The sequence below is a fragment of the Phaseolus vulgaris genome, chromosome 3 (assembly GCF_000499845.2).
Source record: "Phaseolus vulgaris cultivar G19833 chromosome 3, P. vulgaris v2.0, whole genome shotgun sequence".
NCBI lineage: Eukaryota > Viridiplantae > Streptophyta > Magnoliopsida > Fabales > Fabaceae > Phaseolus > Phaseolus vulgaris.
Genome location: NC_023757.2, coordinates 37,765,401 through 37,779,703, shown reverse-complemented (window position 1 = coordinate 37,779,703; position 14,303 = coordinate 37,765,401). Strand labels below are relative to the sequence as shown.

Sequence of the window (14,303 nt, the reverse complement as noted above, 5' to 3'; positions counted from 1 at the left end):
TTTATCATGTATTCTCCATGACTTTAAAATATGATTCATAGACATTTATAATGTGTCTATTAAACAAAATTCGTCATCTCTTTTTCTTATAAACTTATTTGAAAAAAAAAACACATTCTTAATTTGAACATAAAAAATTTATTTGCGAAATAATTCACTCTAGTAATTTTTTATATATAAGAAAAAAAATCAAATGTATACAAACTTTTACAAATTTAATCCTCATTTTCTTATTATTGCATTATGCCTAGTTCTTGTGTTGCTATACTATAGTATTTTCCATAAATACATTATTCATTATTAGCTTTCACATGGTTTCATTCATGGTTATATAAAGGATAATCACTGAATATAACATAACGAATATAATTATATAATATAATAATAATATATAAATTTATATAATAATAATAATATTATAAAATCATAAAGAATAATAATGGTAATAAAATTTTAAAATAATAATAATTTTTTTATAAAGTAATAATAATAAAGAATTTTATTATATAAAATCATAAATAAGTAATAATAAAAAATAATCAAAATAAATAAATATTATTATAAAATTTTTAAAACAATAATTAAATTATAAAAGTAATAATATTAAAATTAAAAATAGTAATAATATTAACAATAATAATTAAGTTAAATTTTATTCATATTTTATGAATTCTTTTAGACATTTTTATATGTATTAACCGAATATTAAATAATTCGTAATTACGGTTTTAATCCAAAGGTAAATAGAAAATATAAATAACTTATTATTATTCATGTTTAATATTTATTAACTTTAAATTTGATTTAATTTTGTTAAATTTATTTTTAATAATTTTACATATATTTACAATATAAAATAATTTATATTTCTTTCTACTAAGTTTCAATTCTAAAAATAATGTTCTAACATATACAAATAATTAATTATATTTTATTTTGAATTAATTTTAATCATAAATACAAAACTTCTAATTTTACAATTTCAAGGATTAATATTTTTTAAGAATCATACTCACAACATTTCTCAAGAACTTCCCCTTCACTTCTTAGTTTTGCTGATTAATTCAAGAATTCAAAGAACCTCTTTTTCAATACTCAAAGAACCTCTTTTCCAAGCTATTACCGTTCACACACGTATCTTTGTCCTCTCCTTACAATTCACTCGTTGAAACACACTCTTAAAGACATTAATTAGAATTTGAGTGAAGTAGAAAGTTGGGGTTGACTGAATAAGGATTAGGGGATAGTGGCAGTGAGGAAGGAAGAAGAAGTGAAGTTTGAAGGTTGACGCAAAGCAAGAACAGCATTCATAGCATGCAAAGACAATATATAATGTAAGGTCAGCTAAGATCGATAGACCGCAGAAAAGGAAAAATGACGATAGACGACGATAGCTCTATATATGTTGGGGGTCTCCCTTACGACATCACCGAGGAAACCATTCGCACTGTCTTCAATTTGTATGGTGCCATTCTCGATGTGAAGGTCCACTTTTCTAACTCTGTCTCTTTTAGGGTTTTAACCAACTTTGTTTATCGCCACCTTATTTATGTAATTCCTTTCACAAATAATCAATTCCACCCATTGGGGTTTCGTTTCAATCGCCAAAGTTTTTTTTTTTTTTTTCAGATTATCAACGACCAACGCAGTAGGGGGAAGTGCTATTGTTTTGTTACTTTCACAAATCCTAGGTCAGCAATCGACGCCATCAACGACATGAATGGCAGAGTATGTAATTTAATTATTTATCCTCTTTTACTTGTTTTAGGGTAGTCAATATTTGGTTATGAAATGTCATTGTTGTGGTTAGCTTGAGTTTTAGGCGTCTGACGCTCTGTTGTTCTGAATCAGACCATTGACGGTCGTGTGGTTAAAGTTAATGGGGTGAGGTCTCGTGGGGGCAGGCCAAACTTTGGCAGAGAACGGTATTATTATCATAATGATGAGAGGAATGGAGACTGGGATCGTGGGAGAGACCGAGACCGAGATTATGATCATGATAATAGTGGTAGGGATGGATACAGGAATCGGAGCAATGATTGGAATCGAGACCGTGATAGGTCTCGAGACCGAGACCAGGACAGGGATAGAAGATTTGAGCATATGCATGATTATGATCAAGATAGAGATCCTATGTTAGACAATGACTGGAGTAGAGAGGATGATAGAGCTGAAGATGAAGAAGAACATAGGGGGGATGATGGAGATGTGGATAGAGACCACAACTTGGATTTTATTGCAGACAGGAAAACGGATGGGACAAGTGACCTTGATAGAAGTTTTGATGAAGATAGAAAAGATCAGTCAAGGAGAAACAATGAGTAAGATTTCCATCCATTTTCCTTGACATACTCCTTGACATATGTTTATTTCCAACCATTCTTCTTCGATTTACATATGTTGCATGCATCATCTACTGGTCTTATTAGTGTTTTTTCTGCAGCTTGAATGTTACTAATCAACATAGCATGGATCTTTCATCGGAATCAACTGGTGCTCATGATGATCAGGTAATGCGAATGCCTTCAAATTTCTGAAATGATGAATTCTGAATTTCTTGTCCAGGTAGCATATTGGCATAAAATAAATTGAAGCTGAATGTGATACATTTTTTTTTTTTTTGGTTTAAATTTTTTGTGTGGATTTCAGGTAGAAGCACAATTAGAGAGCTCAACTAAGCAGCTTGATCAACTAAAAAAAGAGGTTTGTAATCTCTTTTAGAGCAAACATGAATGAATGATTAAAATTTGTTAAATGGTCAAGCCCATGCTAGCAAGTAGCTTTTTGATAGTGACAAATATTTTCTTCTGACTCAACAATTGCATTTTTTGGTTCCTCGAGTAGACATACCGGGAGACCATGTACCTGACCTAGGAGATGTGGATTCGATGAATCCCGAGTCAACCCATATATTAGAGATCTGGCACCATTTCCAACCTAAAATTTTAAAGATAGATTTGTGGATTTTTCTCCTTATATTGTTCACCTACTCATTCCCACTTGACGAGGGACTCCTGATTCTATAGTTGAATTCCTCACAATTTTCTCCTAAAGTCTGAGTCCTCTACACATTGCAAACCCCCCTCCACCTCGAAAATGTTCTACCCACGAACCTCTGTGACTCGACACTTTCCACAAATGGATCCAATGGTTTTTCTCTTTATATATTGCTCATCCGATGAGTCACGAGTCATGAGTGGACCCATATATAAGACACTTTGTTGGAGATCTTACATCGACTAGGGATTAGACCAATTTACAGTTATACAAGTGGGGTAATCCTCACTTTACAAGCTTGTTTTGTGAGGATGAATTAGATTTAAAATTTACTTCCTAATATGGTATAAGAGTTAGGTTTATACACCTAACATCATCTCTAACCCAGAATTTGAAGCCAATTAGGTTTATGGGTCTTACTCTATATATATTGCTCACTTCACTTATCTCCACACTTGAATTCATCACAGTGCATACAAATGCATACGAAGAATTCCCTGAATCCAATGTTTTCTAAATACTGAGTTGGCATATCACTTAGTTGAGAAATCTTCCAATTCCGAATAATAAGTCCTCCAGCGCCCTGTGTTAGTTTTATTTCTGATGTGTGTTGATGATGTGGGAAGTGGAATTTCTTGGTTTTTCAGGTTTCTCAAATGGAAGAGGGATTGGAAGAGAAAAAGGTCCAGGTTAAGGAATTGCAAAAGCAATCTAAGGTATCTGTTTTGCTATACTCTTTTGATTGTCCTTTGAACAAAAAATCTGTATTATATTCTGACCTGGAAGATATTTACTGCAGAAACTGGAGGATGCACTGGTCAATGCAAAGAAAAACTCTTCATATCATCAGATGCAGTTGATGAAGGTAGTATCTAGTTGTCATAATTATACATTAGATATTTGCAGTCCCTATACTATTGTCAAATTCATGTACTATTGCTAACATTGGGTTTGGGCAATTGATATTCAGCTGCGTAAATGTTTTCTGCAAGTGAAAGATTGCACAGAAAGGCTTAAAACTAGTGAAAAGGAACTTCAGGTTTGTGCCTTAACACCACGTAATTCTGATTTCTGTACAAGTCTGCAAAGTATGTCTTGTGTTTTTTAAAAAATGATTACATTATACATTGTGATCTTGGATACTGCTTTTTCAATATCACATGATTTTGTGCATTATGCATAATGAATTTTATGTAGAATTATGTGACAAATGCTTCCTTTATAAAATGTTTGTTCAAATTGTTATGCTACCTTGAATTTTGTCTGTCAACATAGATGCACTATATAGTACAATTTGTATAAAAGACGAGTCTTATGACTCTTTTTTTTTTTCTGTTGCCCCGTTTATCTTTAAAATTACGTATGGTATTTATCTTTTGGGCCTATGATATGATAGGAACTTGGGTATTGTGGGAGTGCTCAAGTCTAACATCAAGCAGGTAGCCCTTTTTGAGGCACTAACAACTAGTTTTGCTACCAGTTAATAAGCATCCAAGCACTTGTGGACCCACCCTCAAAAGCTAGCCACTGAGGGGAAAGAACCGAACACTGAAATATTGCACTTTGCACTCATACTTCTCGATGTGAGACTTAGGCACTCCATAATATCCCAGTCCCTAACAAACAATTTCTGTCTTTTGTAATTTGTTACATTGGGGCCAAAGATATGGATTTTATTTTGAGATAAGAAATTTTAGTAATGAAAGAGATGTATAAATGTAAATCATTAGAAGGATAAGATATGCCGTGAATATACAAGAAACATCAATTAAATTAGTTGTCACAGATAGTTAATCTCCATAGTAGAACCCGAAGTGAAGGGTAAAATATGTTTTTATTTATGTAAATATGCTAAATTTGAATTTAGACCTCCAATTTTTTTTGTTAGTTTTGATCGTCATCCTTTTAATTTTTGGAAATTGGTCCCTTTTAATACTCAGTAATGATTACATGTCCATACATGCCACCTCATGATGATCATTTACATGGCTCGTATAAATGCATGTTATGTGATCACTAAATTGTAGATAGATATTTAAAATATAAATAAATCTGTGAGGACCAAAACCCAAAAGCTTTTTTTACTAAAATCATATTTAACAATACTTGTAGGGATAAAAAAATATATTTATGTCTAAAAAGAAAAAAAAAATATGCCATAAAATACAGTGGAAAACATTTTTTTTTAAGAAATTAAGATGTCTGAAATAGACCTGTTGAGATTCGAAAGATCTCTAATGTTTGCTCATCGTTATTGATTTGAAATTATGAACATTGTGTGATGTTTGGAGTTGTCTGATAAATTTCTGAGTTGGATTTAGTGAGTTCAGTTGTTCCTATTACTCCAGTTGTTTTCTTTCCTTTGTTCTCTATCTCCACGTCCCAAATGGATGAGATGAAATCGTGATAGTAGCACGACTAAGTGTTTTCTCTTGGTGGCTTGCAGACTCTAATTGATACCGTACTGTTAGAGATTGATGGTGATGGCGTTGGATTAAAGGATGGACTACTAACAAATGGAAGTCTTGATGCTAGATAGTAATATATCTTTGGGAGTTTCAGATTGTGTCACTAATGCTTTAAAATGGGTTTAGCACATCATGCCTTGTCTGATATGAATGAAAATATGCTTGGATAAATCAATGAATCTCTTCTATTTTTCCTTTTCTGATTCAACAACTCTAGCTTTTACTAAATAGCATCAATAGAGTTTTGCTTATACTGTTTAGTTGTTGGTTACTTGGTCATAATTTTGACTTCATCTGTTATAAATTCACTAGAGAAAACTAGCCGTACGTGGTACTTTTCGTATTCCATTGCATGATCTGGTATTTTTTATCCAAAAGCTTGTGTTTTGGCATGAAAAACTGACTAGTTGGTGTACTGCACTTGCTACTAGGAAAATGTTTATTGGCTCCGTTGCATGGCGCAGATACTGGAGTGACGAGTTTTTGGTAATATACTAAAGTTTGAACTACTGACATCCTATAAAATACATTGTCACCAATATGGACTGATCTAAGAGGTACTGAAAAATCCGTAGCAAAAGTTGGCACACATAGTTTGCCACTTGAAGCTTTTAACCAAATTTGGTTGATGTCCAACTTAGTTACGATGCCTTAACTGAAAAACTTAAATGGGTTAACCTGGTGAATAAAACTTAATTAGATGTTAAGTAGAAATTATGAATGTATTCTGGTAAGAAAAGTGAGAATCTTGGCATGAAAATTTTACTAGATTTGGGTAAATAGTAGATTAGGCCTGGTTTACTTTTGCTGGTTTAATGGAAGAAACGTATGGCTTTGGCTTCCTACACCCCCTACAGTTGGGTGAAATGACCCAGTTCCCCTCTGTCCGCTTTTCCCTCACTTAACCCCACCACTGCTGCTGCACTGTCACTGAGGAAGAGAAGGAGAACATTATAGAGAAGAGTGAAAAAAAAAAGTTCCATAAAGCTTGTTTTTAAACATTGTTCTGGAAAGTTTGTTCTCGAAAACTTATTTTGAAAAACGCATTTATAATGTATTTCAAAAATTTTATTCTGAAATTTTTGTTTGAAAAATTTATAATATTTCAAAAAGTGTTCTAGAATGTATTTAATAAATTCTGGAAAGATTGTTCCAGATTTTTTTTAGATAATTCGAAAGTCAAACTTTAAAAAGCTAAAATTAATCATTTTAAAACATATCAATTTCAGCATATCAATTTCTCCCTTACACCATATCAATTTCAGCATGTACCCAATCAACTCTAGAAAATGATAAAAATACTCCTTTTAAATGACGAAAATAATCTTACACAAAAATAGAAAAATTATTTTTGAAATTTTATCTGAAATATTTTGGATTTCAATTTTCGGAACATATTTTTGAATTCTGAAATTTTTTATCTAGAATGTTCTTAGTTGTGTTCAGAATTTTTTTTCCAGCATGTATTTTTTTATTTCTCAATTATAATTATTATTTTAGATTTTTTAATTTAGAATAAGGGTAGTTTTGGAAATTTAAAAAATTGATATGATGGAGGTTAAAATTGATATGGTGCAGGAGGGTAGTTTTAGAAATTTAAAAAATTGATATGATGCAGGAAGAATTTGCCAAAAAAACAGAATCTCATCCTCACGTAACCACTAAAACTGGAGTAGTAGGGCTCTTTTTCAAGTAAATAAGTCTGCCAAGTTTTCCCTGCAGCATATCAATTTTAATCTTGCATCTTTTATATTTTTTTAAGATTATCCTCTTTGAAAATCTAAAATTCAAAAAATATAATTCAAAAGTCAAAATCTCATTATGGAAAAGGAAATCCAAAATGTATTACATTTAGGAAAAGAAAATTCAGAACACAAAATTTGAAAATACATTTTCATTATTTTAATAGAAAATTGGGTGCAGTTGGAATTTGAAAATATATTCTGGAACAGAGGTTTCTGAAAATATTGTTTTATCCACATCCTTCTCAAGGTTATTTTTGTTATTTTGAAAAAATATTTTCGTTATTTTAATAGAAAATTGGGTACAGTTGAAATTGATATGGTGAAGAGAGAATTTGCCTTTTTTTTAATACATGGGCGCCAAGCACATTCTCAATGCATGGCCCTAACATATTATGGCCCATTTCTTCATGTACCTCTATGATTTCAACCTGTACCACATGGGAGTGGTGAAATGATCAAATATAATCTTCCTAATTTTTTTCGTTCTCACTGCTATGCATGTCTATTCCAGATTATGTATTTTGGAATTTTTCAAATTGCACAATTACCAAAAAAATACATTATAAATTGTACATTTTATATCCAAAAATGCATCATGTATTATATAATTTGAAATATAATTTTATCTAAAATATCATTGTAAATTATACAACTAAAATATATTTACTTATTAAAAATAAATTTTGACTTCTCTAATTTGGAATGTAAAAAATACTCCACCTTAACTCACTCGATTACCATCCTAATATTTCCGTGCTTGTATTAGGAAGAAGCACGCTTTTACTCCCTCGTCATGGAATTTAGATAAAGTTTCATGGAGTTTCCATAGACAAAGCCTTCTCACGTGGGAATCTTTCTTCTCCTCTTAGAAAGCTTTGCATGTAGGAGAAGATGTTAGAAAATAAATAAATTAAATAATATTAATTAATGTGAAGTACAATGATAGATTTAATAAAATAAAATGATGATAGTTAGTATGAGAAGTTATCTTTTAAAATTGATGGTACTAAATCAATGGGCGTTGGCTAAATAAAGGAAACAAGAGTTTTGTTTCTAGAATGAAAGTTATTTGATCATTAAAAAGAATGTGAAAAAGAGAAATAATTAAAATAGACAGATTGAAAAAAAGGAGGTTAAAGAACTTATTTTAGTTATCTAGAGAAAAAGTGTATCTCGAAATCAAGGTATCCATCATAGCAATATATTGAGACGTGTTTCAGGAGAAGAAATTCAGACAATTGAGACGAATGAAGAAAACCAGTGGCCATGTGCTTAAAATTGGTTCTCTTCAAACTTTCTCTCCTGCGTCTGTGTTTCCGATATGCATTAAATGCTCACTCACAATGGATATTCTATCGTATACATGTTAAAAAACTTATAATTTTTTTATTTTAGAATTTATTTTTTAGTATAAATTTTTTAACAATAATAGAAATTAATTTAGAAATATTTCGTTTAAAAAAATTATCTATAATTTAGTCAATATAACAATTAAATATTTTTTATCTTTAAAATTGATTTATATTTAATGATTTTTTTGTAGTTAACTCATCAACCTAAGAAAGAACAAACAAGTTAAACGAGTACAAACATACCACGGTCAAGAAATCAATCTGACAAATAGAAGCAGGTTGAGGGAACTTTAGAAGTTATTCAAGATCAAGTCTTCAGTTGGATCACTGAAAAAATCTCAGAATAATCCACCACTCTACCTTTAAAAATGACCTTATTCCTATGACACAAATTCTCTCTTACCATCGCAATCGATACACTTTTCAAAACTAAATTAACACATTCAACCATAAAAACAAAGATTTCAAACTCACAAAAAAATTTAAAAAAAAACTGTAGGATTTAATATCTTAATGGTTGCTTTTTGTTATTTTCTTGTGTATCATAAAGTATAATGAACTAGTCAAGATAATTAAAAAAAAAATAGATGTAACTATTCTGAAAGAATGAATCAGTATAAAAGTTTATATTTATATTTTATTTTTTTACTCTAATATGTTTGATTTTTTAAAATAAAAATGACTTATAACAAGTACTGTGTGTTGTGCAGTATTTCTTTTGCACACCCCAAGAATTTCACAGAGAAAAAGATTGATTGCTTTACAGAAAAAACTGTCATTGCTTAAGTATGAAAATCCCCAGACAAAAGGCACCTGTAGTTAAATATAGACCACTTTAACAGTAAGTGATTGGAGGTTGAGTGGGTATTTTAATAATAAAACAAGATTTATATGTGGTTTTTTTATAATCAATAACCATTTTTATTTAAAATTATAGTTCTATATAGATAGTAATAACAAAAGTTAATATTTATTATTATTAAAATAAAGTTTTAATTTTAATTAATTCGAGAAAAAATATCCTTTAAACATTTTACAAAATCGGGTAAATTTTGTTTTTAATAAAAAAAACATCTTAATTGATTTAAAAAATTAAGTGAAAGCACTAACAGTGGAAAAATAAAAAGAAAAAGCTTTAAATAGAGAGTTTAGTGGTGGGGCATTGTTATTATATGTGAAACTTAAGGGTAAATTTATAAGCCAGAAAATGCCAATTATAGGAATCCAATTCTTCCCTTGATAGCAGCATCAATACTTTGCATCTGATAAAGCAAAAACAAAACAAATGTCTACTTTTATGCCTCTTTTACCCTCTGCAGTATAGACTACCACAGAAATATATGCAAAAAGTACAATTTAGGATATTTTGTTCTACTTACTTTGTTTTTTTCCCATTCTTGTTAATGAATAGTTGAACATGCATGGGTAGGATGCAAGCAAAACCCTAATTCTAAAACCCCTTCTCTTCTCACAAACCCTAGAATTTCAGAGTGATTTCACTCCCATTGCTCTCTTCACCAATCCCTTTCCTCTCCCCTTCGTTCTCCCCACTCTCTCCTTTCCAGCTGCTACTCTCCGACTTCCCGTCCTCTATGCTCTCCGACCGCTCTCCGCAGCCAGGCACTTCCGAATCCGGCGATCCATGGCCGTGTGTCGCTGCCTTGTACATGTGCAGGTGGTGCAGCGCGTTGTGGTGCGGTGGAGGAGGCGGAAGCAGCTGCTGCTGCGGCGCCGCAGTGTAGAATTCTTGAGGCACAGGAGTGGCGGTGCAGTAGTGTGGCGGAGGCGCGTGAGAGGTTGGGTGGGCACCGTAAAGAGTAGGGGTGGCTGTGTGTGCCGCAGTGGCATATTCCGGTGGGACCCAGATTCCGCCCAGAACCACGAGCTGGGGAGCTGCTGAACTCGCTTGAGGACTTGGACTGGGTCTTCTAGTGTGAAGCCTATATTTCTGTTAAGAAAATAGTTAAGAAATGGAATTATGAATTTTCCACTAATTAATTGGTTAAAAAGAAAAAAGACGATAACAAACTACAAAAAGTTCGTTTGGGAATGCAGAATGGTACGTCAGGGGACAAATGACAGTAATAGTACAGCAACAAAAATGGTGCCTGTCTGTCTGAACATACATGCAGAGTAAATAGAAAAACATTTACCTGCAAATGGCTTTTAACTTCATCATTGGTCAAACCATCAACCTTCATCAACTCCCTTATCTGCTTTGGGGTTGCCACTGTCAAAAATTCAAAGTCACACATAATTATTCATTGTAAAATCCAAATGAACCTTTATTTCTTGCCAATCTTTATTATTTTCTCATAGTGCATGTTTGATGGTTAATTTATTTGTTAAGTTTCATTTTCACAGACCATGAAAAGAAATAGAATTCCCTTTCTTTATTACAACCTTCAAAGTAATTGATATTATAAAGCTAAAAATCTCGTCATATATATTAGTTTTCAATTAGATAACAGCTTAATCTGTTATATTTATAATAAGCTTTTCTTTTCTTGTAGGACACGAAAAAATGAATATTTCCCGAAGAAACAAAGAAACAGTGAATTATGTTAAGTTATAGTGTTATTTACCTTGTGATCCACCAAGCATCTGGAGAGCATTAACAAATCGACGGTGCAAGTCTGGTGACCAGCACCTTCTAGCTTTCCTATGAGTTTGAGCAGTGGTTGTTGTTGTTTGTGCAAGAGATGATGCAACTGGGCTACCACTTTTTCCTTGATCAACCACAGCTCCATCACTGCCTGAATTCTCCTTCTTGTTCTGACACGAAACTCCCTTTTCTACCTCTGCACGTTTCTTGTCCTCCATTTCTTTCTCCGAAGAGGCAAGGGCCAGTTCAGGTAGAGGCCGCAATGTAGAGCCTTGGCAGGAGTTTCTCTCCTTTGAGAATGGAAGGAAGGCTCCTCCACCGTTCCTCTGTTTGCTGTCTAGAGCCAGCTTGGGGCTGATGCTGAACCCTATATCAGCTTCTTTGGGTGATGTTAATGTTGGTTGTTGTTTGGTTCCTTCACTGGCTTGGCTCCACAGTTGCGCAGACGTCATCCAGTTTGCCTTGTCAGACATGTTTATTGCCTTCTCTGAGCTTTCTGAGGCTAAGTGCTTCATGGGTATGAATTCTTCAAGAACTGGCTTTGCGCCATGGTTTACTTTAAAGGCTTGAAGTTGCTGTCTTGAAGCCTCCATGGCTGTTCCAAAGAAAATAATTGTGTGGGTAATTACTAAATTGTTTGGTGTGCACAAAAGAATATTATTGAAATAAATCATGGTTGCATATTATTTCACTTCTACCCAATGATCAGTAGTTGTTCAATACCAAATTAGCATTCAAGGAAACAGTAGTGGACAAATTGATAGGGTGGAAAAGAAAAAGAAGAGAAATTACCAAAGAGATATCCTGAATATAAGAAGAAGATGATTATAAAGGTTAATCGTATATGCAAACTAGACTTTATTAGAAAAATCTGAATGATAAGAAAACAAAATCCTGAAAGAGTTAATTTGTTAGTGTTGCATCTATTTATCTATGTTTCTGTATATTTAAAATAGAATCGGAAGCTTGAATATTTAAGGTTTAGGATTCTGTATGTTGAATTAATTTATTGGTGGATTTTATAAAAGGATGATTTGAATTGTGTACCGTTGGTGAGAAGTTGCATGCAGAGAGGAAGCTCACGCTTGAAGGCGTCAATCTTGAGACGTTCTTCCTCTAAGCGAGAGAGGAATTCTTCAAGCTTGTAGGTCTGATCAGTTTGATCTCCAAATGATTTGAGTAGCAAGGAATAGCTTTGGGGCTTGCAATCCAGACTTAGTTCTGATGGTGATGCCATTCCCTAATTTCACGTTTAGTTATAGCAACTGATTCACAAGCACACACTGTTTAAGATATGTTCATGCCAGAATAGGAACAGGGTGGTATGTGGGAACAAACAAGAGCAAAAGAGCGTGTTTGGCTTCTTCCTTTGTGGTTTTTGGTGGGGCGTGAGAGAGAGAAAGGGAAGTAGTGTTGTTTCTAAACACAGGAGGATCGAGGGGGGATCGTCTTCTTTTTAGAGGTGAGTTCAATGGGAATAAAGCAGGTTCAAGAGAGAGAGAAAAGAAAAGAAAAAGCATGGGATAAAGCAGAGGGAAGTAACTTCCTACAAAGAACCAATGCAAAAAAAGTGCAAAAATGAGAGAGGTGCTGTGTTAGAAGGAATCAGAGAGTCTGACATAAGAGGGTCATGTGCTTAGAGCCTGGTTTTAGAACCTCTTAGTGTTCTTTGTACGAATTCAAAATCACTAATACAAAAGATGATTCTTCTTACTGTTACTCCTTTTTTTTCTTTACTCCTTTCTCTCTTTTTATCCCTCATGTACTCCTCTTTTATTTTGGCTTTCTTTTCATACTAGCTACGCCTGTGCCCAAATAAGACTCAGATTCTCCAACAATTTCAAATCAAAATCTTATTAGAGTTCTATCATCTTTGTTCCTTTTCTTTTCTTCCTGTTATACTTTCTTCTTTTCACCAGAGATATATCTTGATTTACAGGATATATTCATGAATTTTTGGTTCAAAAAGTCTTAGGGATAAAGTACAAAATATATATATATATATATATATATATATATATATATATATATATATACAATATGTGTATGTATGTACATGCATGTCATGTGTATCTTGTGGTATTTCTATTTGTATATTTGTATCTAGTGGTATTTCTATCTGTATATTTGTATCTAGTGGTATTTCTATCTGTATATTTTTCATCATACTCATTTTTATCTAATCATAGACCTTCAAATCACTTTGAATTTGAATTTCTAATATATCCTTTACAAATATAAATGTGTTTTGAGGATTGGGAAGGTTAGGATTAAATTATAGGATTGTGTTAGTTCTAACTGCATAGGTATAGTGTAGTTTCTGTACTTGGTAGCTATATATAGCTCATGCTGAAGGAATGATAAAAAAAATGATTTTATGAAATGAACATGAATGCAGATGTTGGCCACGTGTTGTGCAACATAGGTGTTGTGGGTATCCATAGCTCCATACCCATGTATGCTATTGCTGTTACAGCAGCAATTAATGAATCTGTGATGATTAATTAATGGAAAGACTTTGAAATGTGGGGGAGCATATACCATCAACATAATTTTTACCAACACAGTGAATAAAGAGAAAGGGAGAAAGAAGGAGAGGGAAAGCACATATTCAAATAGGTTTTAGTATCAAAATACCTTGCAACTTTCTCTTTGAGTCCAAAAGTTGCATAATTGTCATGAATTGGAGTGCATTGAGGGAAGAGGAGGAATATCTAATCTAAAAAACTAGACACTCACTGTACAGAATAAAATATTTGCCTCCAAGAAAGGAATATCTTAGTTCCAATTCTGCGACTCTAAATTAAGGGAGCACAACCCACTAAGCTTAAAGGGAAGAAAAAAGAAATCATCCTCTAAAAGAGTGATAAAGGAGCCTAGCAGAGGAGAATCTTCTTCTGCTACTATCTTTAATGAAGTGGGTAAGAAGCTAAAAAGATTCTCTTTTGCATGTTAAAAGAATTTTCGTTATTTTGGTTAGAAAGCCAGGTGCAGAAACATCACTTACAATAAGGTGGAACCAGGGTTTTTTCAAAAGTTCTTAAGTTGATATAGTTGATTGATTGAATCACAGCTAGTTTATTTTGATTCTTTGCTGGTTTCACACAAACAATAAAATCAAACTCTATTTTTTCAT

The 14,303-nt window shown here is 32.6% G+C and overlaps 2 protein-coding genes across 2 annotated transcripts; one reads left to right on the top strand and one right to left on the bottom strand.

Annotated features, from left to right (window-relative positions):
- The first annotated feature begins 1,026 nt into the window (after window positions 1-1,026).
- On the top strand, window positions 1,027-5,725 carry LOC137807484 (zinc finger CCCH domain-containing protein 25). Its single transcript, XM_068608144.1, has 9 exons — window positions 1,027-1,485; window positions 1,630-1,728; window positions 1,852-2,321; window positions 2,444-2,510; window positions 2,650-2,703; window positions 3,645-3,713; window positions 3,797-3,862; window positions 3,968-4,036; window positions 5,444-5,725. The coding sequence occupies exons 1-9, from the start codon at window positions 1,375-1,377 to the stop codon at window positions 5,534-5,536; spliced, it is 1,098 nt and encodes a 365-aa protein (XP_068464245.1). The 5' UTR covers window positions 1,027-1,374; the 3' UTR covers window positions 5,537-5,725.
- A 4,051-nt stretch (window positions 5,726-9,776) lies between these two features.
- On the bottom strand, window positions 9,777-12,864 carry LOC137807483 (myb family transcription factor EFM-like). The gene is made up of 4 exons (XM_068608143.1): window positions 12,215-12,864; window positions 11,148-11,762; window positions 10,716-10,792; window positions 9,777-10,510 (listed from the first exon to the last, which is right to left on the bottom strand). Exons 1-4 carry the CDS (start codon window positions 12,402-12,404, stop codon window positions 10,040-10,042), a joined length of 1,353 nt encoding a protein of 450 aa, XP_068464244.1. The 5' UTR covers window positions 12,405-12,864; the 3' UTR covers window positions 9,777-10,039.
- Window positions 12,865-14,303: the final 1,439 nt, after the last annotated feature.